Genomic DNA, 22,137 nt, shown 5'->3' on the forward strand with positions numbered 1-22,137 from the left:
AGAAGAGGATGTCAGATTCCCCCAGAACTGGAGTTACAGATAATTCTGAGCATCTACATAGGTTCTGAAAACTGAACTGAGGCTCTCTCCAAAGGCAGCAAGTGCTCTTACCCACCAAACCATTGCCCCAGCCCCAGACGCATAACTAAAATTTGAAGAAGATAATTCACACCAGCTGTAGTGGCACGTGCCTTTAATCCCAGCACATGAAGGCAGGGGCAGGCTGATATCTGTGAGCTCAACGCCAGCCTAGTCCACGTAGTGACACAGTGAGTTACAGGTCAGCCAGGGCTATGTAGAGAGATCCTGTCTCAAAAGAAAAAAAAAAAAAAAAAAAAAGGTAATTCATGAGGCTAGAGCATCTCAGTAATCAAGGTCATTTGTTGCCCTTGCTCTTGCAGAGGATCCAAGAAGTTCACTTCCCAGAACCCACATGGCAGCTCAAAACCATTTGGTTTTTTTTGGGGGGGGTTGTTTTTTGTTTTGTTTTGGTAAGTCCAGTTTCTGGGACTCTAATACTTTCTTCTGACTTCCCAGGGCAGCAAGTATGCATGTGGTATATACACATAAATGCAGGTAAAACACTCATACGCATAATGTAATAAACCTAATAAATATAAAAAAGAAAGTAATTCATTACATAAATTGAAGATGATTATAGGTCAAAATAGATTAAATTTATAGGATTAAAGTTGCAGAAAAGTGAATATTTCCTTCCAGATAATAAAAAAAACTTCATACTTGAAAAACATAAAGAAATATTTAAGGGTGTGTGTGTGTGTGTGTGTGTGTGTGTGTGTATACTACATAAAATCCCTATAACAAAATACTCTCAATTTATGGTAATCCATTAATAAAAAAAAAAACTTCATATCTCTGATAAAGTATCATGCTTATAAATGGCATTTAAATATAAATAAAAGAAAAAATACCCACATATAATTAACATTCTATATGTGTTAAAAGTGATGGGAAGTTTGCCTACAAGACTACATAATAGGGATCAAAATAAAAACAAATAATGTTTTTTCTGAGTTCATTCCTGCCCCGGAATTAAGTAGTAAACAATGTATCAAACCTCAGAAGTCACAGGTGCAGACGGCTCCAGGGAGCAGAAAAGCAAAGCTCACTACATTAGGAAGACAGGCATTTGCTACACCCACGCTGAAAAGTAGGATAGGGTCCAAGACCATCTGAGAAAAGCTCTCTTTCTTCCTTCCTTCCCTTTCCTTCCTTCCTTCCCTTTCCTTCCTTCCTTTCTTTCTTTCTTTCTTTCTTTCTTTCTTTCTTTCTTTCTTCCCTTCTTCCTTTCTCTTTTTAAATGATTTCCCATCAGAAAACATTGAACATTTATTCACAGGGAGGCAAAGGCAGATGAGTTCCAGGCAAGGGCTTCAAAGTAAAAGCCCATCTCAACAAACTCAAAAAAAAAAAAAAAAATTTACAGAAAGGAAGAAAGAAAAGACACTGACCTCTTTAACAAGAACAGGTTTTTCCACCTTCCCTGAGAGTTCAGTCATTCGTGGAAATGCTTAAAAGGACATTAAATGTTAAAAGGCTATATGTACCTATAACTACAAAAGCATAGACTTCAGAAGGAGAGGAAAAAGCTAAACATCATTCAATAAATAAAAAACACAGACCAAAGAAAACTAGGGCCCAACAAATATGAGTAAAATAACTCTGGGATTCAGCCAGGCCTCACTAGGAATGAAATTTACAACTCTGAATCTCCAGGTACAGCTCTGCGTGTAGAATCACAGGCATTACACTCACTCTGCTCATACCTTCTGACAAGCTCGTTTGCATACATGCTTATATTCCTTGGCTTTGGATTCAGAATGATAGCCTGCACCTACAGTAGGAAAACAAAAACCAAGTGTTAGTTACTGCTCAGCTCCCAGGGATCCCACAGACAAGAAGAGCAGTCTATGCAGACACAATCCCAGGGCCTTAGCTGTATGGGATTCTAAAAGCTAACACTTGATATCATGCTTTTCTCCCTATTCAATGAACTATCCTGTCAGAGCTCCTAAAAAGAGCTCCTGCCCCCAAAGAGCCTTTACAGGATCACTCCCCAGACCCTTTCATGAACTCTACTAGGACCACAGAGGTGCCTTCAGCAAGCAGAGAACTTAACCTAAATTCTATGTCAGAGTCATATGTGGTTAGAAAGAGCCAACTACCACAAGTTGTCCTCTGATCTTCCTACGTGTACTGATATTCATAAATGCCCTGTGGCACGGCCCCTCCACCATCACTAACACACAAATTAAATAAATAACCAAATAAATAAATAAAACTTTTTAATTAAAAAAAAAAAAAAACAACAACTACTAAACTCAGGAGCGCCTTAGGTATGGAGTTGAAAATGCAGGTGATGCCAGGAACAAAGAACCTTGAAGTCTCTCTAGTGATCGTTTAAAAGCTCTGCCATTCAGGAAATTACTATTTAGGATCTAAAGTTCTCAGGAATTCATGACTCCAAAAATCCTGATGCTGTCTTTTAAACAAATACCCAGAAAGTTACTTAGCAGTAACTTTCCAAATAAACTAGTTTCCTTAAGAAAATGTATTCTTAGAACTAAAAAGATGCCTCAGTGGTTAAGAACACTTGCTGCTCTTCCAGGGAAACCCAGTTTAGTTTCTGGGACCCACATCAGGCGAGTTATAAATAAATTTTAAAGAATTATTGTATTACTTTTATTCTCTGTGTGTCTGCCCATATGTGCACATTCATGCAGGTGCCAAGAAAAACAGAAGAAAGTATCTCCATCCCTGGAGCTAGAATTCCATGTGACTGTGAGCATCCCAACATCAATGCTGGGATTTGAACTTGGGTCCTCTTTAACAGCAAGTGCTTTCTGATTTTTTAAATGTGTGCATTTTTATTTTATGTGTATGGGTGTTTTGCCTGCATAAATGTCTGTCCACCACTTGCATGCAGTGTCCATAGAGGCCAGAAAAGGGCACTGCATCCCTTTGAACTGGAGTTACAGGTAGTTTTCCCTTTCTCAAGCCCCAAACCTCGCATCTCTGCTGTGGGTCTAGCAGAACCACAACACAACTTTCCTCAAAGCTGAGAAAATCCTGGCCCACGAACAGTATTACAGCTGGAACAATAGAAGCAGTGCTAAGCAGCTCCAGTCCCTCAGTCACTGTGTTCCACGAGAAACTCTAAAAGTTCACACAGCCTCTATCAGTCTCTCTCAAACTTGTCTTTATAGTTCTCTAAAACCATAGCTCTCTAAAAACAGAGGAAAAACCAAAGTCAAGTATTAGAAAGCAGAACTATATGACCCAGCTACACCATTCCTGGATATACATACCCAAAGAACTTTATATGTATTTACAAGATATGTACTATATCTTATTACAGACATACTTGCATATCCATATTCACTGACACTCTAGTCATAGGAAATGGAATCAACCTAGATACCCAACAACTGGCAAATGAATAATAAAATGCGCTACAGTAAAATATTACCTAGCTGTAAATAAAAATGAAATCATGAAATTTGCAGGCAAATAGATGGGGAAAAATTAACCTGAAGACGGTCACCAGGCCCAAAAAAGATAAATATTGTATGCTCTCTCTCATACATAGATCCTTGCTTCAAATCTTTTACTTTGTGTGTTTAACCTGGAGAAGTCACTCAGGGAGAAGGGATATCAAAATACAGGTGCAGAATACTGAGTGCAGAGAAGTGTCAAGCAGATAGTGGGGTAAAGTGGACAGGAAACCAAGAAGGCATGAGAAGAGCTAATAAAAATAAAGAAGGCATGAACAAGCTGCGTGGGAACCTATGATCTTACAACTCAAATACTGACACTACATAGAGACAACAGGACCTCTTTGTGCTACCACAGGCTGTGTTCCTACTCTGACTGCATAGAAAGAAGAAGCAGAATAAACCTCCCTATGTACATCCCAGCCTAGGCCACTGTGCCTGGTGTGTATTGTGAATGGGGAGACATGGAAAAGAGAGAGAGAGAGAGACAACAGAACTCATGTGATATGAACAAGGGAGAGGGTAGAATAAGGAGCTAAAGACTGAAAAGAGGTTGAGAGTGCAGGGGGAGGTTAACAAAAAGTAAGAACACATGAAGAAGCATTATGAAAACCCAATACTCTGTAAGCTAATTAAAACACATTTTATTTTTCTTTAAAAAAGAAGCTTGAATGACAGTACCCAACATGGGTAAACAAGGCTGCTCCCAAAAGATGGGTTATTAAATGAAATACCTGTGTAATGACAGGTCACCTCCCCATGAGTTGTGACCAGGTGGCCCCAGAAGCGCCCAAAGCAATACCAGCATTGCCTTTGCTCCTGCTGCCCACCATAACTAACTGCTGAAGGCACCTCACACCTCAGTTCTGGGACATAAAAATCCATTTTGAATTCATCAGGAAACTCTCTTCCTACCAGCTACCTTTCATAATGCTACAAAGTTCTAGAGGAGAAGAGACATCAGTAATGTCCTGGACCCTGAATGCAGGAATACAAGCCATCTAGGGACAATATACCTACTGAGCGCAGCCATGGTAAGACGCTCATGATATAACTACCTACTCTCTTGATTAGATCTGAGATCTGCCACACAGGGGAGGGTACTATTACAATCAGAATCCATAACTAGTGAGGTCATAAGCCCTACAAGAGAACCTAGCTATGCTGCTTTACTAAATGGCCATTTTGTCAAACTGCTCCCTAACAATGTATCCATAAATGTCTGCTATTCTCAACCTGGGTCAGAGAATCTTCTTCCTGAAGAAGGTAATGGTTACTGCAGACTCAAACTTCCAAAGTGAGAGAATAAGTAACAAGAGACTAAGCAGCCAGTATGAGCCAGTATGAGCTCAGACACAAATGGGACATACTCATCAACTACCACTCCTAGCCCCCTGCAAGGCTCAGAGAGCATCAAAGAAAGAGCAGAAAGAATGTAAGGGCCTGAGGATGGGAGAAGTGCTGTAAAATGCTGTCGCCTAGACTTGGCACGGCTATTGCACACACAAACCCACAGCAGCTATGGTTACACAAGACCTACACAGGATCAAAACATCTTAAAAAAAAAAAAAAAAAAATCCAGCATGGAGGCAAGAGAGCTCCTGACGGCTGGGGAAAAATTAGTCATTTTTCCTAAGGGTGATGGGCACTCTAAAGTTGCCCCAGCCCCAGTAACTGACCCTACACCCTCGAATATGTGGGCCACATTTCTTGCAGTCAGTTACTTAAAGAGAAAAAAGTTAAGACAGAAAGTTGGAAGGAGATATGTTGGCGGCTCTGAGGAGAGGTAGAGGGAAGGACTGCAGGAGATAGAATCAACTTTTCAGAGAATATATCAACTTTTTCAAAGAACTGTTTAAAAGTTAACAAGAAAAATCAAGCAGGAGTTATCATTAGACTTTCAGAGATGCTGTAATAGATGCAGTCCTATAGGGTGGAGCATGTGATCCTAGGTTTGCTGTGTTCCATCTCTGGGGGCCCAATCTCTCAGCAATATTTTCTAACTCATGAGATATTGATGCCAAATAAGCTTAGCATGTATATTCTTCTGGGTAAAGAAAACTGGAGCTCAGCATTGCCCCAACTGATCTTTAGATTCTGGTTAATGGTTGCTCAGTTCTATTCGACAAAGGAAAGACAGGCTCATGCAGGGCACTCACATGCAATAGTACACAGCAAGATAGAAACTGCACCATTATGTTTGCACTGTGTGAATTATGGTCTCTCTACTGCAAGTGACAATGGCATTCACTATATAGACATAAGTCTCTGCTTTTCTATTTTAAGATTAATGGTTGGGGCAGAAAGATGGCTCCATGGTTGAGAGCATGTACCACTCTTGCAAAGGACCCCAGGTTAGTTCCAAGCTCCGACAGTTAGATGCATTATATTCACCTGTAACTCCTGCTCCAGAGGATCTAAGACCCTCTTCTGGCCTCTCTGGGCACCTGTACTCACATGTATATATTTAAATATAAAATAAATACTCTAACAAAATTTAAAAGTGGCTACTTTGTTTTGGCATTTTCCCCCCTTTGGCTGGCTGGTTAGTTGTTTGGTTGGTCTGGTTTTTTCAGGGTGGCTCCAGTTGGCACCCAGGCTGGTCTCAAATCCATGGTATTCCTCCTGCCACAGCTTCCCAAGGGCTGAGATGGCATGTGCCCCATACACAGATGACTCTTTTATTATTATCAGTATCTCATCCTCAGGTTGGCCAATGTTGAGAATAGCTAGGTGAAAGCAACACTCTCTAATCAATAACTACATGTTGACTAAGACTAATGCTGGACAAGACAGTTGTACATTATGTGAAAACTACCATCTATGTTCTTGTAAATATGTGAAATAGACACTTCTTTGTAATCAACAATCTATCTGAACTTCTAATAATCTTTGGCCCTGTCCCCCTGAACTGATCCAATCTCAGCTGACTAAGCAGGAGCAGGTGTGACCAGTACTTGAAAGGGAGAAGCAGAGGTTGTCCTTGATCACACAATTTCCTGTCATAACCCAGATTGAGCCCTATTCTTTCTGGCCTATACCACAGCCTTTAGCTGGGGGATGTTATCTTCAAGTATGTGTCTGAAAGAAGAACAGAATCATGAGAGTCTAGAAGAAAAAAAAAAAGCAAAGTTTTCCAAGCAATGTAAAGCTGTTAATACTTGTTCAAGTTTCAAGTGCCTCTTGTACTTTTTTCCAGTAATTTAAAGACAGTTTACTCACTAGTACTATGGCCACATTACTGACATGGTGCTGTAGAGATGATACTGAACTAGAGATCCAAAAACAAAAGTTAGTCCTGGGTCCACTTTTAACTGAGTAATCAATATCTCTCTCTCTCTCTCTCTCTCTCTCTCTCTCTCTCTCTCTCTCTCTCTCTCTCTCTGTTTGTGTGTGTGTGTCTGTGTGCATGTGCGTGCGCGCGCACAAGCATCCACATGTATGGAGGTCCCCATGAGTACCAAGGTTTTGAGCTGCCTGATGTGACTGCTAGGAACTGAACTCAGGTCTGCTGAGAGCAGCAAGAGCTCTTAACCACTGAGCCATCTCTCCAGCCCTGCCCCCCACCCCCCATCTCTCTTTCTAAAAGTACCTACATGGAAAGGGAATCAGGAGGGGGGATGGGGTGAGAAAACAGAAGAGACAGAAGAAAAGGGAATAAGCCAGTTTAGTAGCCCATGCCAAGGCAGGAGACTCAAAATTCTGAGGCAAGCCTGTGGTCTCTAACAAGACCCTATCTTGAAGCTAAGCTACAGATCTATAGACAGTGACTCATGTCTGCAGAATCAGCTCTAAAAGGCTAAGCTGGAGAACTGAGTTACAAGACAACTTAGGCTACAAAAACTGAGTTCTGGGCCAGCCTAGGCTAGAGTAAGACCATGTCTTAAAATTTAAAAATAAAAATAATAATGGGGAGAAGGGAGTGCAACTACATGGCTCAGCTGGTGAAGTACTCGTGGCAGGCCGGGGCAAGCTGAGTTTGATTCCCCAAACCCATGGAAAGGTAGAAGGAGAGACCCAGCCCCACACTGCTGTCCTTTGACCACTACACATGCACCACACACAGCACAAGCACCCACACACGCATTTATGCACACACAAACATAATGAATAATTTTTAAAAATTAAATAAAAAGGCAAAGATTGATGATGTACTTCTGTAACTGGCAGTTACCTAGTACACAAAAGGCTCTGTAGCAAATCCCAGGAGAAAAACAGGTATAGCAGATGGGGGTGGGGGTGAGGACTAAAAGAGACAGGCAGAAAAATTAAACTTCCTGTATTTTGTGTTTGGTAGTCCCTCTGGAATAGATTCTATGGGACTTGCAAGTTGTCCAGTCTAAAAATAGCCAAAGGTTAATGACCAGACAAAATATTAGTTTCATGAAAAATAAGTCTACTCTGGACAAAGCTAAGAGGAGACTTGCTATTCTTTCTCTGCAGATGCATGGAGTTTACAATGCAAGAAAATGAATACCGGCCAAAAGTAAAGACCTGCCCTCAAAGCAGGTCTCCGGAGTCAAAGATGGTGGGTCCAGGTGGTAAAGCTTTACTCTATGTAACCTCATGGTCCTCTTAAGTGGACAGGTCATAGTATGAGTCCTCGCCAAAAACTTAGGGTCAATTATGGGTTTATCAGCTCTGCTCAGCAGTGTAACTGGAGTTATTTAAGCCACTCAGTCTCTGGCCCTAAGGTTCTTCACTTTATAATACTGGGAAAATACAGGCTGGTAAAATGATCCACCTCAAAATATAATTACTTTAATTATTTTATATCCATTTTTATTTTGTGTATGTGTAGGTATGTGCATGCAAGTACACACAGAAGCACACACATGTGGAGGTAACTTTAAGATAACTTGAAGGAATTGACTCTCCCACCACATGGATTCCAAGGGTCGAACTCAGGTTCCATCTTGGTGGCAAGTGCTTTTACCCACTATGCCATCTTACCATTACCAAATGCACTTCTTCAGCATAATATAAAATGGTATTCAGGAGGACTGCAGACAGAGCTAGAGGAAGGAGATCTGGACTACATAAGACAACTATATCACTATATAAGCAGGATTCCTCAGGAGATCCCTTATCTGGCTTCCTTACAGCTAGTAAATATCCTATCAAATTATCCCTGTCAAAAGACTGCCACAGGATGACACAGACTTCTGATTACTGTAACCTCACAAATCATCTCTATAATAAGACAACATCTGTTCATGATTTATTTCTTCTTTTTCTCCTCTCATAACCTGTCACCACCTCCCTGACAGGTATCTCAAGCTGCTCTTTCTGTAGCTCAAAAGATATCAACCATCTGGCCTTTTCTTTGAGTCTCAAAAGATAGTACACATATTCATGCTAATAAGTTTGCTAGTTTTTCTCTCATTAATCTTTAGAGTGTCAGCTCATTTCATAAACAATCACTGAATCTATTGAGAGCAAAGAAAATTAAAACAGTCTTACCAAGCTAAACGATGTGCTGTCAAGATGGCTCAGTGAGTAAAGGTGCTTGCCACCAAGACTAATGACCTGAGTTCAATCCCCATAACCCACATGTAGAGAAACCTGACCCCTATAAGTTACCCTTCCATGAATGTGCTATGGTGCTCATGCCTAGACACAGATACAGACATACATGTTACAGGATATTTGATTATTATACAAAGAAAACATAATTGTTAACAAAAACATAAAAACTTAAATAGATGTCAGATGCAGTTAGGTGTGTCCTGAAGAGATGCAGTTCGGGTGTGTCTTGATAGATAAGAATGCTTAAGAATGGAAAGTTTCCTGCCTATTTTAAGTTGCTTGGGAGAAGTCTTCTGGTCTTTGCTCTATAAACCCAGGCAAAGTCACTTGGATAGCCTTGAGCTACCCCACCATAAAGGTGAAATGGTTGGGGTCCCTACTGACTTGGTTTAGAACCATTCCCACCCCCATCATGACAGTGCTGTGGTTCAACTTACCAAGGGTAAAGGGGAGGAGCTAGAAACTTTTGTCATGAAAAGCCCTCATGGAAGAAGCTTCTGGTAAGAGATAGGAATTTTCTCTTTGGCTTACAGGATTGATCAAGAAGCAGCTGATGGGATATAGGAAAAACAGTATTCTAGAAAAGAGAGCTAAGGAGCCTTCCTGGATTTGGAAGAGCTCAAGAGAAAGGTGGACTAGCTCAACAGAATGACACAGATAGAAAGAGATTTCTAAAAAGGTAGTAGTTTAGTTGTAGAATCAGACTTATAAATAGATATTTTGTATATAGTTAAGAAAATAAAATTACCTTGCTGAGCTAGCAGGTTTTTACCTCAGATTAGACCTCCAGTATCTTTATTGGTATTAAGATTTAATAACAATTTAATATTTAAGTGAAATATTAGTTAAGTTTAAATGGATAAATGTTATCATACTGAAATAGAAAAGTGAATATCTTAAAAAGGTGAAAGATTAAAAAAAAAAAAAAAAAGGCTGAGTATCTAAGATGTCCATTTTCTAAAGTGAGGCCGAAAAGGATTTTTCAGTAGCATTATTCTATAAAACATAAACCAGAATTAAATACTCACTTTGCTTTCAAACCAGGCATAATGGCACACACCTTTACACACCTTTAATCCCAGTACTTGGGAGGCAGAAGCAGAGGAAGGCAGATCTCCATGAATTCAAAGCCAGCCTGGTCTACAGAGAGTTTTCCAGGACAGCCAGGACTATATAGTGACACCCTGTCTTAGGGGTAAAAAACAATAACAAAGCAAATAAACGAACAAATAAAAGAATAAATAAATAGATAAATGAAAATGTAAAGATTACTTGAGTTTTAACATACTGATCTACACACATATATGGTGTGTTATGTAAGGTAAAGGGAAATAAGGAAGACATCCCGACAGGGGTGTAGGATAGGCCTTCACTCCATTAATAGCTAACAGGCTCCTCTGGCAGATACAAAGCGCAGTCCTCGGTGTTCTTCAAAGCAAGAAAAGAAAAACATTTCAGCTTCTATTCCACCTCACCTGCAAGGCCTTACCTGCATGCACCAGCACAAAGCCCCCTCGTTTCTCCTTACAGGGCTGCTGTGCTTCTAAGTCCTTGACTGTTACTTTAGCAGCAGATGCCAGAGATGATTTGGAAGGCAGTCCTTCTCCAGAATCCGCCCCCTTCTCCATGATCATTCTCCAAGATTATCATTTTCTATCATGAAAAGAGCATCCTTCCATCCAACTGCACAAAAGGAGTCATCCTGGAGAAAAACAGCAAAAGATTACCTCCATTTTTGCCTCCAGCATACACATTATTTATAAAAAGTATGCACATATATTTCTCAAAATACATACTTAAGATTATTGAACTGGATAGTAATAAGAGAACATGAAAAGTGTACAACTTAAATCTCTGCCCAACAACAGTACTTGTCTGAAGACACAGAAACAAATCAATTTACTATAAAAAGATCTAATACTGGCTGGGTGTGGCAGTACACACCCTTACCAGAGCTTTAGAAGCAGGAGAATGACTGAGTTTGAGGTTAGTCTCCATTTAGCCAGTTCCAGCAAACCCAGGGCTACATAGTGAAATCCTATCTTTTAAAACAAACAAACAAACAAACAAACATTACAAGAAAAAAAAGCCAATGTCCAAATTTTGTCTTCCTATTACCCGCATGAAGTAAACCAACATAGTGTAACTACTACTTCCCCTGCAAACCAGCTGATCTCTGGGACACTTTGGAATCACAAGCACTGCTGGTACACTAAACACTGATACAAAAGCATAGCTTTCTGCTTAAAGAAAGCAACAAATCCATACCTACATGTGAACAAATTTTAGATTTTTATTTATTATTGCATGTGTACATGAGAGTGGGGCAGAAGTCAGAGGACAACACTAGAAGTCTGTTCTCTCCTTCTACCTTTATATGGGTTCTGGGGCTCAAACTCATTGCCAGGCTTACAGAGCAAGCACCATTACCAGCTGAGGCCTCTTAATCAGCTTGAATTTTTGTTATCTGTTTGTCAGCAAGCACGGGATCTCACTACATGGTTAGAGCTGGCCTGAACTGCCTGCCTCATGACTGGCCTACCACAACCTCCTCCTGAGTGCCAGGATTACAGAGCAGTACCACTGTGTTCACAAGGAAACTCTCCAGATCACCAGTTCAAGGCTGATCAGTGCAATTATGAAGCATAAATGCTAACAAAGTTATGTCTAAACCAAGAAATTAAACAAGCACCCCTTTAGTTGTCGGCATGAAAAGCATGAAGTTGTCCACAGGTAAGTAATGAGACAAAATTTAATAAAACAATTTAAAAAGCAACCTATGCTTGAACTTTGTTTCCAATTTTTCCCACAATGGATTACACACTCAAAACATTAAACAATCCAGGTGTAGTACAGCAAAAAGGTCAGAGTATATTCTAAATTAGGAATAATCATACCACTTTAAAAGCAACAAGATTCGCCTTTAATCCCAGCACTTGGGAGGCAGAGGCAGACAGATTTCTGAGTTTGAGGCCAGCCTGGTCTACAGAGTGAGTTCCAGTATAGCCAGGGCTATACAGAGAAACCCTGTCTCGGGAAAAAAAAAAAAAAAAGCAACAAGATTTAAAGAAAACATGACAGAGAAGTAGTCAAAACTTTTTAAATGACAACATTAAGCAAAAATATTTAGTTCCTATTAAATTGAAAGGAAGGGGGTCAGGTTTGGTAGCATGTATCTATAATTCTAACACATATAAGGCTTAGACAGAAGGGTCACAAATTCAAGGTCAACAAGTGCTACCCAGTTAAAACCTGGCCTATAAATAAATTAATTTAATTTAATTAAAAGTAGCCACTAGAAGAAATGAAGAAGTTTTTGATATACAGACATGGAAATCTCATCAACATCTGGCTAAAATATTATTTTAAAGCATGTAAATAATCAACTCAGAAACCTGAGGCCATCCTTGTCTATACAATGAGTTCTAGAACAGCTTGACCTATATGAGATACTCTCAAAAAAGGGGGAAAATGTATGCATAGAAGTATATGCTGTACTATCTGGAAGGAAGAAGCTAATTATATACGCAAAGTATGCATCTGGATGGGTCTAACAAAAACCAATACAGTAATTCTACCAAAAAAATATTTAGATGATTCGTGGACAAGGATGGAAGTTAGTAACTGTTCACCATTTTAATTTAAAACATTTGAATGCATCACACACCACATATACCACATACATACATACATACATACATACATACATACATACATATATTCATACATGGCTAATCTTGGTTGTCAACTTCACTACATCTATAATCAACTAAATCCCAAGCAGCTGGGCAAATCTGTGAATGGTTCTCTCAATTGGATCATTTAAGGTCGGCCGAATTATCATTTAGTGGCCTAAATCTGGGCCACTCCTTCTGGTAGCAGCCCACATAAAAGGACATGGAATGAAGCTTTCCCGTTTTCCCTGCTTGGCAAGTTCATCTTTTCTAAGGCATTCCTTCATTGGTATTAGAACCTACTTCAGGATTGCAGCTGAGATATCCACCTCCCAGATGTTTGGCCTTTCCTTTAAGAGACAGCCATTGTTGTACTAGTGGAATCCACGCTAATAAATCCATATATATATATACACATACATACATATATATATACATATACATATATATATATATATATATATATATATATATATATATTCATTCTATCAGTTCTATTCCTTTAGAGGGCTCTAAGCACTAGTTAATGAGCTAAGTGCAAGATTCCATTTAGCTGTAATGTAAAAAAAATAAATCCGGTTTTTCCTTCTGGACACTAAGTTCCCAAGAATAACAACTCTTGAGACTGATGTATGGCCACAAGCTTTGGCTCATTCGCTGACTAGCTTGTAACTTATTTAACCCATTCAAACTATTCTATGTCTACCAGTTAGTTACCTCTCCTGGCCCACTTCTTCCTTCATGCCTCCTCAGCTTCTCAATAGAATCTCCACATCTCTCCTGTGTCTCCTTTTATTCTTTCACTATTTCCCAAAATCCTCTCGCTTCCTGACAGTATCACATCTCCTATTTTCTGCCTCAGTCCATTGGCCACAGGCTTTTTTATGGATAGGTGTTGCTTAGAAGAGATTCCCACTACACTATAATGAAGGAAATGCCATATTTTGGATTTACATTGATTTCTAAGTGACATTGTTTTAATCTTACCTCAGAAAAGAATATAGTAAAGGCATGGCAAAAGACTCCTAAAGGAGCTATTTCTATTTCACTTTTCTGAATCTTGAATTTACAGGGACATATAAAATACAGGTCAGTGAAAAAGAAAAGAAAAACATCCCAGTATTTGATTTCTGCCAATCAGACAGGGTGGGGGCATAACATTAGATTAACACTAAATATCCCTGCAATATATTTATGTTACTTGACACTGTTATTACCAAGCATTATTTGAAACTGTTGCAGCACACTTACACCAAACGTTAGCTCAAGGAAAATGTTTTTTGCTTCAGCTGAATTCTAAAGCAACACCCAAAATGAAATGTTCTTGCCGGGCGGTGGTGGCGCACGCCTTTAATCCCAGCACTTGGGAGGCAGAGACAGGTGGATTTCTGAGTTCGAGGCCAGCCTGGTCTACAAAGTGAGTTCCAGGACAGCCAGGACTACACAGAGAAACCCTGTCTCGAAAAACCAAAAAAAAAAAAGTTCTCAATGAACAAGCATGCACAGGTAATAAAGTTCAATACACTAAAAACTAAGCACTGGTAAAGCTATAAGCTTGCATATTTAAGGCCCAGGATCTGACCTCCAACCCCACAAAAATCACAAACTATTTTAAATACCTTAATCTTTAAAGACTTCTATAGCTCATTTTCATACTGCCTTCATTTCTGAATAAAGTATTTAAATATGAACATTTCAAAACTTCCTACCAGTAATGATATTAAAATTCATTGTGATTATTATTTCTCAACACTAGCATTCTCTGTTAATTCTCTGCAAAATCTTCTAAAAGAATTAATGACTACATAGATGCTGAAAAGACAGCTCAGTGGTACAGTGTGAGTGCCTGTGCCTAACACATGCAACCTCCTGGAATGGATATCCAAAGCAAGACAGCTCAGCTCAGTCGATAAAAAAGCATTTGCCATGTAAGCCTGGTGATCTGAGTTCCAAACTCGAACCCATGATAAAAGAGAGAACCAACTCTCAAAAGTTGACTCTTACCTTCACACATGTGCCATGGCACAAACACACACAATGGTTTTAAGTTTGCTTGTTTTATTTAAGAGGATTAGGAGTGTTATCATATGCTCCAACTTGAACATGGTAGCACATGTCTATAATCTTTGCACTTGAGAATCTAAGGAAGAATTAAGAATCGGATGCTAGCCTTGGCTATATACAGTGACCCTATCTCAAAAACAAAACAACAATAACAAAAAATTATCAGATTATGCAGCAAATTCTATTTTTTTTTTTTTTTTTTTTTGGTTTTTCGAGACAGGGTTTCTCTGTGTAGCCCTGGCTGTACTGGAACTCACTCTGTAGACCAGGCTGGCCTCGAACTCAGAAATCCACCTGCCTCTGCCTCCCAAGTGCTGGGATTAAAGGTATGCACCACCACCGCCCGGCGCAAATTCTATTTCTAATTATATACCCAGAAAACTAAAATCATCTCCACACATAATTCTATCTGAACAAAGTTGTCTAAGATACAAGTTCCTGCTTCCCATAAACCATACTTCTTAATCTCCTACTTACACTCTGACTAACTTCCTGCTCTTCATGCAAGCATGTCAACCTACAATGCTTCTTCATGAGGTCTCTAGGCCTCTTTTCAACATCTCCAGATCTGTCTTTACTGCCAATCTTTCAAAACCATCCTCTCAGCAAATCACATGGTTCTAACTTGAAATAAAATTACATACAGCTAGAGTGAGCCAGAGTTTTTTCTCTTGGAGCTCAGTCTTGGTGTTCCTTACTGACCTATAAAAATGAGCTCAATCTCCCACTAAGGCCAAGGATGTTTCTCATAACTGCATAATGCTCTTCTAACACACCACAGTCATTTCAGACTGCACCAAAACCCTATAGGTTTCTTCCTCAAGCAGTTCACTTCTTTTTCCTCTACCTGTTTAGCCCAAATATCTCTTAGCGTAAATGTTACACAGCATCTGCACTTTTCTCCACAAATACAAGCTATCAGAGAGCAACCTTTTACAAAAGACTGCCACAGTAAATCTCAGGAAGAACAATACTGAGAAAATAAACCAGAAATACACAATATGTGAGAGGAAATACAAGCTGAACATCCAATATTAAAGAATATTCAAAAAGAACAAGAAAAGTTTATATCTAACACTACACTGGTACCTTAAGCTGAATGAATTGTTTTAAAAAGGATTCTGTAAGCAGGAAAAACCTGAAAATGTACAATACTGTAAACAGCATTTTTGTAGATACTGTACATACAAACTATAGTCTATACAAACACAAGTTAACAGTATCATAGATACACCTTTAAGGAGAACTTCCTTTTCTCTGTTTTCTCTAATACCCTTCATGTTTGAACTTGTTGTATTCAGTTCTGTCCACTGAAGAGACTTTATATATCACCATTTCTGAGACCAAGATGAATGCTAATTCACTAATCATCAAGACCAAATGGGGAAACTCAAAACATTACTTCTTTTTTACCTCGGGGATTTTCTAGGTACTACTTTAGCATCTAAATCTTGACCTTGGGTCTCTCAAATATCTATGTGTATACATGTATTTTTTCCTATCAAGTGTCATGATACTTGTCTTTTAAATAAACAACATAGAGAAAGTATCACATGTCCTGTTTAATCTTACCAAAGCAGTGTAGAAGGAAGACTGTCAAGCAATCATCTGTCTCAGAACAAAATATTTCTTTACAGAAGAAACCCAGCCCTTAAGCTACTGCAATTGGTAATACAGACCCATGATGTTATGGAGACCTAGTGGCACACACATAATTATAGCCCTAGCCCTTGAGGGAGGCATTGGGGGGGTGGGGGGGGGTCACTGCAAACTCAAGGTCAACCTGGCATTGGGTTTCAGGCCACTCGGGGACATGAAGTGAGAAGCTATCCCATTTTATAAAACAAACACGGTATTTTGTGGGTTTGTGGTGGCGCACGCCTTTAATCCCAGCACTTGGGAGGCAGAGGCAGGCGGATTTTTGAGTTTGAGGCCAGCCTGGTCTACAGAGTGAGTTCCAGAACAGCCAGGGCTACACAGAGAAACCCTGTCTTGAAAAAAACAAAACAAAACAAAACAAAAAGTATGCTCATCTTTGATCAGTAATTGTACTCTTAGAAAAACCTTCTACCTAAATTTTAAATACAGAAAAAATTTAGTCTTTCTTTGGTTGGTTTGGGTTGTTAGTTATGATTTGTTTTGTTTTGCTTCATTTTGTGAGACAGGGTCTCATGTAGCCCAGGCTCACCTCAAACTCCTGATCATCCTTCTTCCACTTCTCAAGTTCTAGGATGGCCAGCATGTGCCAGCACTCCTGGTTAGCTTTGCCAGCATGTGCTAGCACTCCTGGTTAGCTTTGCCAGCATGTGCCAGCACTCCTGGTTAGCTTTATGTCTTTTATGCTATGCTTAATATAGGATAATACAGAATTTTAAACACATGTGCAACCTAAGAATTCAACAGAAAGGAATGGGTTATTCAGTAACATTATTCATGGTCAGTTGATTTTCATGCCATAGGAGGGGGGGCAGGGGGCACACTCCCTTAATCCTAGCACACCTAGCACACAGGAGGCAGAGGCAGGCAGATCTCTGTGAGGGAATTCCAGGACAGCCAAGGCTACACGGAGAAACCCTATCTTGAAAAACAAAAACAAACATAAACAAAACACGATGAATGTTAAGGCCAATGTGTGTGTTGGTGGGGCAATCAGCAAAGGTGGTACAAATTAGAGAAGGCAGAGTAAAGCCCTACTCCTCCCTGCTGCTACACTGAATCCAGTACATCAACATCATTAGTCAAAACAGTAAAATCTCCTAAAGTAACCAGAAATTATACACTGATAAATATTTCTGACTCTGGATTCAGCATTTTTTTTTTTTTTTTTTTTTTTTTTTTTTTGTGGTGGTGGTGGTGGTGGTGGTGGTGGGTTTTTTGTTTGCTTGCTTCCTTGCTTGCTTGCTTGTTTAGTTTTGGAGACAGGGTCTAGTTGAGATAAAAAATCCCTGTATTATGTAGCTCTGGCTACCCTGTAAATTGCTCAGGGATTCACTTTCTTCTGCCTTCTGAGTTCTGAGATTAAAGGCATGTGCCACTATACCCAGCCTCTGAAGTGGTTTCTTAAGTCAGAAGTTTGATAGAAGACTGGTCTACACCGTGAATTTCTAGGCCACAGGCTCAAAAAAGAAAAAAAATTACGAGCACTCAGTGCTGGATGCTCTTGACTCCAGCACCACATGGCAGATCACAGCCGTGTTTAAGTCCTATCCCAGGAGATCTGATGCCATCTCTGGCCTCTGTTGATAACAGGCAAGAATGTGATACATAGACAGACATACATGCAGGCAAAACATGAATCCACATAAAATAAAATTTAAAATATCTAGTCAAACAACCTAAATATTTCTCCAAAACTATGTAAGTACAAAGAAAGAACAAAGAAAGATGCTTGATTATTAACCATAAAAATCAAAACAGTGAGATACTATTTCCCTAGTACCACTATAAGATGCATATAACCAAAACAGGTGTTGAGATGAAGACCTTCCTAATCTGTGGGATTCAATGTGCTGTAGTCATTCTGGAAAGTATCTACTCGGTTCTCCAAACAGTCGACCCAGGAGTTCCACTTCTAGGTACATACAAAAAAAGAGGGAAAAAAAAAAAAAAATATATATATATATATATATATATATATATATATATATAACTAAAAACAAATATCCACACAAAAAAGGACAAAACAATCCAACCAATACAACTGCATATCCATAAAAAGGAATGGATGAGGTATGTCCATCAGTGGTAGGATGCTTACCCAGCATGTGTGCGGGCCATCCCCAGAATCACCCGGGGAAAATCAATGCAAAGGAATGATGTATTGTTACATAGCCACGGACAAATCTTGAAAACATCATGCTAACTGAAAGAAGCTAGACACAAAAAAAAAAGGACACCTGTTATATGTTTCCATGTACGTAAAATGCACAAAACAGAAAGATACATACTAAATCATGGATCAGAAGTTGGGAGGAATCTGGAGGAGAGGTAACTGTATAGCATACAAGATTTCTGGCACAGGTGATAAAAATGGTCTGGAACTAGACAGCAACGACATATATACAACTTCTTAACACTTAAAAGGAGAGAGGGAGGGAGAGAAGCTTAAAATTTAAAAAGGTTTTGGTACTGTGTTGATTACACCTCAATAAGAAAAACCATAACCAAGGCTGGAAAGACAGCTCGACAGTAAAGAGCACTTGCTTCTCTTGCAGAGGACCTGAGTTAATTCCTAGCACCACACGCTGGCTTACATCCATCCTTGATTCCAGTTCCAGATGCCTTCTACTGGCCTGCACCAGTGTGCTCATGGTGTACAGACATTGTGATGCAAGCACTCACACACATCAACTAAACTAACCCCCCAAAAAAGCATAACCAATCTATCCATGCTCACGGACAGATTGTAACACATCCAAAACTGCAATTTTTAGTTTTAATCATATTATACACATACACTTGTAGGTGATATCTTAAAACACCTAAGAAATTATAAAGAACAAAATCCTTAGTGGCGGCAACTATGTTAATCTCTTTTTCGGCAATTCCCAAACATTTTCTAATAAACACTGCTGTTTCTAATCACCAAACGCCCGAGTGTGTAAGTTCAACTTCCTTGCTTGTTATTCAAAGGAAGGTCTTTGTCCAATGGCCCCCAATAAACCTTCCCTTCCTCGGTATAATTGCGTTGAACTCGGAGGAATGACTATGCCCTCTACTTCAGCTACTCGCCCGCCTCTCCAGCTGCTTCATCTACTCAGTCCTAGCCGCCTCTGCACTGACTGGATGCTAATGTCCCTCGGGACTCTAACCCAGCCTCTAAAACACTCAGGGAAACTCTGACCCCACCGCGACATCGGTATGTGACACATCCGGGACCCGCTGCGAACCTGGGGGACCGGAGTTCCCTGTAGCCTGGGACTGCACAGCGCGCGAAGCGCTACGAGAACTCCGCAGGCAAGGGAACTGGCGGGCCCCACGCGTGACCGCGACTCGGGGCCGGGGAATCCGTGGGCCCCTGCGCCGGGCCGGGCAGGTGGCACCGTGAGAGCCGTCCCGTGCGGTAGGGAGAGGTCGCCACGCGGGCCTGTGAGACCATAGGGAGACCGAGGTTAGGCAGCAGCGACGCGGACAGCGTGAGAACGAGGGACACTCACCCGCGTCAGCGCAGAGCACTCATTACACAGGAAGTAGTCGCTCGCCCGTTGCCAGGGTGAGGAAGCGGGAGTGGCAGAAAGCCTTTCCATTGGTTGACGTGTGCACGTGACCGGAAGCAGACGTCTCCCAAGGCTTTGACTTAGTCGCCTAGGCTGTAGCCGCTCCTTAAGCGTCTGAGCGGAGACACACAGAGCTATCTCCGGGCCCTGATATTTGGAGATTATTTATTTATTTTATTTATTGGCATATTGGTGGGGGGGTTGTTTGTTGTCATAGCTGTACTGTCGCCGTTACTCACCTTGCTTTCTTTGTGCTCGGTAACTAGCTTTCAGGATGTGTGTACCTCTTACCCACGTGGTTGGCTGACTAGTGGAGTTGCACGTCATGAAAATAGTAGCCATCATTGATTAGCGGGTTGCTGAAGAACCCTTCCGTCATCCTTGTAGTCTTGACTCCTAAGGAAAACTAAGATTCAACCTAAGTTGTGAATAGTGGAATTCAGCCGTACCCTAGGAAGAAGGAAAATGTGGTTACCCTTTAGCTGTCCAAGATCAAATACCAAAAGCCAGTAGCAATCTGATAAAGTTTCCTTGTAACTAGTATAATGAATCGTTTGGGGAAAGCAGATATTGGAAGGAATAGAACAATGCAGGCTAAGCATTAGTCGTCTGAAATACTTGGGATGAGAAGTATTTGAGATTTTTTTTTCTTAAAATTTTGAAATACTTGTTTATACATAATAAAACTGTCCTGAGTGATAGGTTATTTCTCTGGCGGTGAAATAAACCAAGCTAGATTAGATTATATTAAAGACAGAATATTGGGAAGCTGCTTTCGGGGAAGTTAACTGGTCACAAGGATTGATGTCAGGTAGGAGAAGAGAGAACAAGAGAGACCAGAATATTTGGATTATCTAAGGAAGAGCCTCTCGGGGAAGGGCAGCCCAGCCCCAGGGCTGGAAAAATCAGGGTAGGAGATAGGCTTCGCCCAGGAGGGACTGAGGAATGCTGGCAGAACCTGGAGGCCAAGTCTGCTTTGGTATGTAAAATATGTGCCTCAGTCCCTTGCCTCTGACCCAAAACCAAGCACAGAGGATGAGACTACAGTTGCAAAAATACTCAGTTGTATTTCATGCAGACCTTCTACACAGAGCCTGTGGGTAATTTTTTAATGCATTTTTAAAGAGTTTTGTGCAAGGCGTGGGAGCAGTTGAAGTTTTTGGATTTTTAGATGAGAGATGTTTCAGCGTGTACTTTTTCCTGTGTGAGATCCCAGACCAGCAGTTGAGGATCACCTAAGCTCTTACTTAAAAATACAAATTCTTAAAATACAACTAAAATCAATCTTTGTTGTTGTTTTGTTTTGTTTTTTCAAGACAGGGTTTCTCTGTAACAGCCCTACCTGTCCTGGAACTCACTTTGTAGACCAGGCTGTCCTCAAACTCAGAGATCTGACTCTCTCTCTCTCTGCCTCCCAAATGCTGGGATTAAAGGCTAGTGGGTCTTTTAACAAGGCCTTTGGGTGACCATAATGCAACTAAATCATTAATGGACTGTAGAACTTCTTGACTTAATCTTAACAGTGGAGCAGGAAAGGTGAAAAACTTAACCCCCCAGAAGAGGAGAGTAATGGGGATTTTAGAGTGATCAAGAAAGAGGTACAAGGCCGGGCGGTGGTGGCACACACCTTTAATCCCAGCACTTGGGAGGCAGAGGCAGGTGGATTTCTGAGTTCCAGGCCAGCCTGGTCTACAGAGTGAGTTCCAGGACAGCCAGGGCTACACAGAGAAACCCTGTCTCGAAAAAAAAAAAAAAGAAGAAAGAAAGAAAGAGGTACAAGAAGGTAGTTTGAGGCTGAGGAGTTTATTGATTTTTATCCCAACATTCTTAGATTAAAATATGTACATTGAAAAAATTCAACTGCTGGTAATCCCAAATACATAATTAATAATTCTTGTATTGTCCAGGATATCTTCCTAATAATATTTTTTATGGTTGAAAATTAAGAGACAGTTGTGAAATTTGTCTGTTTAAGCAGCCCATTAGATTTGAAAGGGAATTGTAGTGACCAGTAAAGAAGAAAAAAAAATCTTACTGGCTCAATTAGTGAATGGCAGCAATAAAGTAGAAATTGACCCGAAGGATCTAGAAGCAGAAGAATCAGTGTTTCTATCCTGGTTCTACCACTTAACTATCTCA

The 22,137-nt window shown here is 40.2% G+C and overlaps 1 protein-coding gene and 1 non-coding gene across 12 annotated transcripts in view; one reads left to right on the forward strand and one right to left on the reverse strand.

The window, feature by feature from the left end:
* Tasp1 (taspase 1) overlaps positions 1–19,996 on the reverse strand; it is a 218,374-nt gene extending 198,378 nt beyond the window's left edge. For 7 of the 11 annotated variants that reach the window (XR_013108845.1, XM_034496124.2, XM_034496122.2 and 4 more), the window contains exons 1-3: positions 19,939–19,996; positions 10,534–10,746; positions 1,788–1,855 (exon numbers count right to left, since the gene is read on the reverse strand). Coding sequence is in view for 10 of the 11 variants with exons in the window: in XM_034496124.2 (XP_034352015.1) it covers positions 1,788–1,855; positions 10,534–10,678 (213 nt within the window). In the remaining variant the exon portion in view is untranslated. Of the gene's footprint in view, positions 1–1,787; positions 1,856–10,533; positions 10,747–18,539; positions 18,655–19,671; positions 19,898–19,938 lie in introns of those variants that run through there. The other 4 variants (XM_076929837.1, XM_034496123.2, XM_076929838.1 and 1 more) reach the window with 4 other exon arrangements.
* On the forward strand, positions 3,853–3,983 carry LOC117704745 (small nucleolar RNA SNORA51). Its single transcript, XR_004606279.1, has one exon. It is a non-coding gene; the product is annotated as a small nucleolar RNA SNORA51 (small nucleolar RNA).
* Positions 19,997–22,137: the final 2,141 nt, after the last annotated feature.

The sequence above is a fragment of the Arvicanthis niloticus genome, chromosome 2 (assembly GCF_011762505.2).
Source record: "Arvicanthis niloticus isolate mArvNil1 chromosome 2, mArvNil1.pat.X, whole genome shotgun sequence".
Taxonomy (NCBI): Eukaryota; Metazoa; Chordata; class Mammalia; order Rodentia; family Muridae; genus Arvicanthis; species Arvicanthis niloticus.